General features: G+C 37.5%; 1 protein-coding gene across 1 annotated transcript; it reads right to left on the minus strand.

The window, feature by feature from the left end:
• Positions 1–227: 227 nt before the first annotated feature.
• LOC133859659 (B-box domain protein 30) lies at positions 228–617 on the minus strand. The gene has a single exon (XM_062295141.1). The coding sequence runs from the start codon at positions 615–617 to the stop codon at positions 228–230; it is 390 nt and encodes a 129-aa protein (XP_062151125.1).
• Between the last annotated feature and the right edge of the window lie 4789 nt (positions 618–5406).

A 5406-nucleotide genomic window follows, 5' to 3' on the forward strand; every position in this document is an offset into this window, starting at 1 on the left:
TCATGAACAGGAGGGGATTCGGTTCATTTGAATGGGAGAGGATACAAATGCATAAAAGACTAGTGACTTTGATTCTCCCACAATTCCCCATATGTATCCTGCATGTATTCCAGTAACCTATGAAATACGCTACTCTATGTCCAGTACCTCAGAGAAACAAATTCTATGTTGATACAAAATCAAAGACACAAGCTCATAACCAAAAGAAAAAATTACATAGTTTGAAATCAAAGAAAGAGAAAAGGCCTTTTCAGCTTTCTTGGGCACTGTTTTTCAAGGTTGGGATTACATTGGCTTGATCTCTCTGTCCAGCTCACCATTGTCGGAAGCACCACCTCGACCGAAGCTCCGATGAGATACCGCTGCGTAAGGTTCTGACATGTGTTGCAGAGGAAGCACCTAATGTGCCTGAGGGCTAAGAAATTAGCCCCATGAACCCGTTTGTCACATTTTCTGCATAAATAAGCGTCGTCAGCTTGGCAATATAGTGAAGCCCTTGAGCCACAGAGCTCGCAGGGCACCAACCCGTCGGCCGCATCAGGTGAAACATCATCTTGGGGGCTTGGCGGCAGCCGGCGGACGCCGCCTATCTTCCCCTCTTCTAGACCTTTGCACATTCTTAGAAACTCAATATGGCATGGCCTTGAAGTTGGAGGAAGGTAGCCTTTTTATAGGAACGTAGGAATGAAGATGCTGATATTATTTCCACGAAGCTTCTTTCATTTTTGGCCAGATATTTCACATTGAGGTCATGAAGGTGAATTCTGCCCTAGAATTTCAACATAATAGCATCAATGCCATTGCATGACAAAATAAAGCCATTGTTTTTTGTCTTCTACTTTTTTTTAGGGTTTTGGACATGTTAAGAGTTTTTTTTTTTTTTTGGTTTAGATATTTCAAAACGTGCGGCTTAAAAAAATAATAAATTTAAATTGAAACACTTTTTATGATTTTGTTTAAAGAATGCATTTTGTATGTAAAATTGTGAGGTTGAACACGCTCCAAGGCAGGATGGAGTCCTCTAAAACCTATGGCAGAGAAAAATACTTGAAATTATTTTTATTATTATTATTAATAATGTAGAGTTGAAGATACACTAAGCTAGGATGTAATTAATTGATAGTGGCAAAGGGTCCTTATAGTAATTGAAGAGAATAGAGAATGGAGAATGTGTGACTCCACTAAATTTGACAAAATAGGAAAAAGATAAGGGGATGATTGAAGGGTGGGGTTGTGTTTGAGCCATGAAATCTGTTGTTGAGTGAGTGGTTACCAAGTCAATTTGGGGTTGGAAAGAAGAAACTTTGTTGTATGGACAAGATTTAAAGGATCCTATTTTTGGGGACCCACCAACTTCACAATAGAGTTCTTGCATGTAGGACAAGTCAAGAGAGAAACTGATTTGACTGATTTTATTTTTCTTGGAAAGCTTGGTTGTTTGTTGCCCATTCCTTTTTGGACCCCATATATGATACATTTCATTGGAGGGTGTACGTGGCAAGCCGGGAGTGAAGAGGATGTTCTTTGTCCACAAATTATTTTAGCGTTGGTACATGAGTCCACATGTGTGGTCGATACTTGAACACTTCTTGGCTTTTATATTCCATCCAAAGTGAGATTGTGACTAACAATATTTTGATTTTTAAAAAAGTAGTGGAGAAAAATAGGCTTAGATAGATAGATGGATAAATAGATAGAGATTCTAGTAAATGTGGGTAGACAATACTTTCTTTTTTATTATTATATATTTTTTTTAAAATTTTTAAATGGGTTTTGCATAGACTCTTTTATAATTAATGTTCAATGGAGATCTTGTGGCTTTGTGCTATTTGTTGGACTGCTGAACCAGTCAAAACAATCAGCTGTCTTTGTTTGATTGTACCGACTCACTTGTAGCCCGTAGGTTCTCAAATTAAATTAAACACCGACAGCTACAAGTATGACTTTGAAAGATTGAGATGTTAAAAAAATAAATAAATAAAATCTCTTCTAGTATTTACCTAATTTACAGCTGGCTCTCCGTAGTTTCAATGATTTGTTTTTTTGGACGTACCTTAAGAATTTTTGAGTTCATTTAGATAACACAGAAAACTAACTGTAAACCAAATAAACAATAAGGACTGATTTTGTATTTTTTTTTTCCCTTTATTTTATTTCAAATGAAAGCTATTCATTTTTCTTATGAAATAGTCATTTCACGTACCAGACGTAATTTTAATGTATCAATGTTATGGTGATAATTTAAAGTAGATACGTTCGGTGTTAATATTGACACGTTTTTTTAAAAAATTAAATAATATAAAATCATAATCATCAATAGATGTACAAATTAAATTTTAAATCGTAATCATGAAATAAATATTTTTTAACTTTATTTAAAACGACGAGGATCCTTGTCCATCTTCTGCCCAACTAAACGTCATGTCCGACAATCCTTTATATTGAGAGAAATGGTAGGGGTACTTAAAGTTTTATAAAGAGAAGCTTACAAACTGACGTAACATGCTTTATAAAGACAAAAATGCCCTTCACCCGCCCCAACAGAAGTCTACATCCCAACCTCCAGTCATGGCCGACCAAGAAGACCTAGTCGATACCTAGATGGTTGAGAAGGAGAGGGAGATCCGGCCCGTGCATGGGTTTTGGTGTCTGGCCGGACCAGCCCAGTGGAAGCTCGACCAATAGATCCACTTGAACTTAGATTCATCAGCGAGAACGGAGAACTGCCGCCGAGGATGAAGCAAGGGAACGGCAACAAGGGTGGGTTTCTGGTCGGATCTAGGTTCGAGAATGGACAGTCAGCTAGATTTGGGTTCAGGAATGGATGTTCGACGCTCGGTCGGAACTGGGTACAAGAATGGACGATTGATTCTCAGCCGAATCTGGGTTCGAGAAGGCTGAATCTCTGGACGGATCTAGCCAGATTTCTGGCCGCTAGCGACTTGGACCCCGGGAGAGACGAACGGCCTATGAGAGGGGAGAACAGCTGGCCACAGGTTCAACCGGAGATGGAAGGGTATTTTTGTCTCTATGTACTAAAATTTGTTTTAACTGATTTTAATATTAAGTTGACATGAAGCCTCACATGAAGTTCCATGTCAGACTTATCAAGCTTTTTTTTTTTATAAAACTTTAAGTATCCTTAACATTTTTCTTATATGGATGAGAAAAGGCCTTTTATTAGAAAGAAATGGGCAGCCTGAAAATCCTAAATGGAGGAGTCCAACAGACGGACATACTCCCAGAGGCCAGAACCTTCCTTTACTGTTCCCTCCTGGTCCCAAACAAATAAAAAATAAACGTGTCACCTACCGAAAAAGTTATGTATGTACGTATTATTGTAATAAAAATAACATTATTAATTTATTGGTGAGAGCACTAATAGATTTTTAACTATTTCTTTCTTTTTTTTTTTAATTTAAGAAAAATTTAAAGAATCAAATATTTTTTTTTCTTATAAAAAACACTTCACAACAAATTTAATGTATCTTTCCATATAGATTAAAATATTATTCTTTTACCTTTTATTTATTTATTTTTACTTTATTCAAGAAGTATCTTTTATATTTTATTCTCTCAAGGTCTGAGGTTATTTGGCAAATAATTCTCTCTCCACTTTTATTTTTTTTTCACTTATTTAAAAAAGTCAAATAATTTTTTTTTTTTTTACTTTTTATATTACATCAATAATTTTTTTTATTATTCAAATAAAAAAAATTAACTACAAAATAAAACATTTTCACTTTTCTATAAAACAATTTCAATCTCTTTTATACTCCATATCACATTAACTACATTTTACAACTAGTCAAACAACATTTCACAATTACTGGGGTTGGCGGAAGTTTGGTTGGGTCTCATTCTTTTCATTTTTTGAAGCCAAATCTGCGCTGTTCCACAGCCCCCCAGGCGACTTGCGCCCCCTTTCCATGCTCATCGTCGTCCTTTGGTTTAGACGCTGCCTTCTACGGCCGGGGTGCTCAGCGGTGACCGGCGTGTGGTTTCCATGCGCCAGGTTGCTCTTCACAATTTGGCAGCGCGTATGGGCACGTTTCGTGTCGTTGCCGTGCAGGGTGGTTTCCTAGGGGTTTTCTTGCTTTCGGCGGTTACTGGGGTTGGCCCCGAGGCGGCGCGTGTGCTGCACGCAGCGTCTCCGGTGAGTGTTTCCTCCGTCGGCAGCTCCTGCTTTGGGTGTTTTTCTGCTTCTACAGAGTGTATTTAACAGTTTTGCTTTGGGTTTAATTTAGCCTGGTCTTTGCTTGTAAGCACAGCTTTGTGACCGACTCCATAGTGCAAGTAGAGGTTCATATCTCAACGCAGAGGCACATTTCTGTTGATTAGGCTTATTAGCAGCAGCTGTTGATATATTCTGTAATTTGGGTAACTGTTATGTGGCTCCTGAATTATGTTGAATCCCTGATTACTTGTAATATGTACTTCCGTTACTCTTCATGTGTTTTTAATGAAATATTTACACGTTTTCCTCAAGAAAAAAAAATAAAAAAAATAAAAGAAATTACAACCGTTTGCCGAACAAGGTCTTTCATCTTCTTCTTGGATTGGACCACTGCTTCTCTCTTCCACTTCCTCTTTTTGGGTTATTGGGATTTTGATAAATGGAGGCTAAATTTAGACGCCGTCAACGAGACCTTACTTACAGCGGTACCCGGCCAGCGTGCCCTTAAGTCAGATATGGTGGGTTCTCTACATTCTATAAGCTTGTTTGTTATAAAGCCTTCGACTCTTCTTTGATTCTCTTGATCTTCAATGTCGAGAAATTTCCCTTCATGGACACACTGTTGAAATGCTTGGATTCTTCCTTTTGTTCAAGGGCTTTTTCCCCTTATCTCTGGCGGATACTTCGTCATCTGAGTCTGATTTGAGGCAGTTGGGAAAAAGAGTTTGGAATGGGATTTTGAATGACTGGAAATGGGATGGAGATCTCTTCAGAGCTAGTCCACTAAAAATTCAGAGAGAGAGAAAGGGAGAGAAAGAAGCGTGAGGTGAAGAGGGAGACGGAGGGTTGGACATTGGAGCCTTGGAGGAGAAGAACATCCAGGGAGACGTGAGCGAGCGAGAAAGAGAGAGAGCCCTTTTTTTTTTTTCTTTTTTCTTTTTTTTTTAAAAAAATTTAAAATTTTTTATATTTTAAGAAAGAAAATCACTTATAGGATAGAGCTCTCAGACACATACACAGCATGTGCACAACTATTGCATATGAGTCATTTCTCTATAAAATATGTGTTACTAGTGCTCTCAGACACATTCAAATAGAAGAGACCACTTTCATATCTATTTATGTTTGAGCTATGATATAAGTTTAATAGGAAATTTTATAGCTCTTTTAAATTTGGGTTAAACAATACAACGATCCCTAAGTTTTCACAACTTTATTTTTTAGTTCCT

This window comes from Alnus glutinosa, chromosome 2 (genome assembly GCF_958979055.1).
Source record: "Alnus glutinosa chromosome 2, dhAlnGlut1.1, whole genome shotgun sequence".
Classification (NCBI taxonomy): domain Eukaryota; kingdom Viridiplantae; phylum Streptophyta; class Magnoliopsida; order Fagales; family Betulaceae; genus Alnus; species Alnus glutinosa.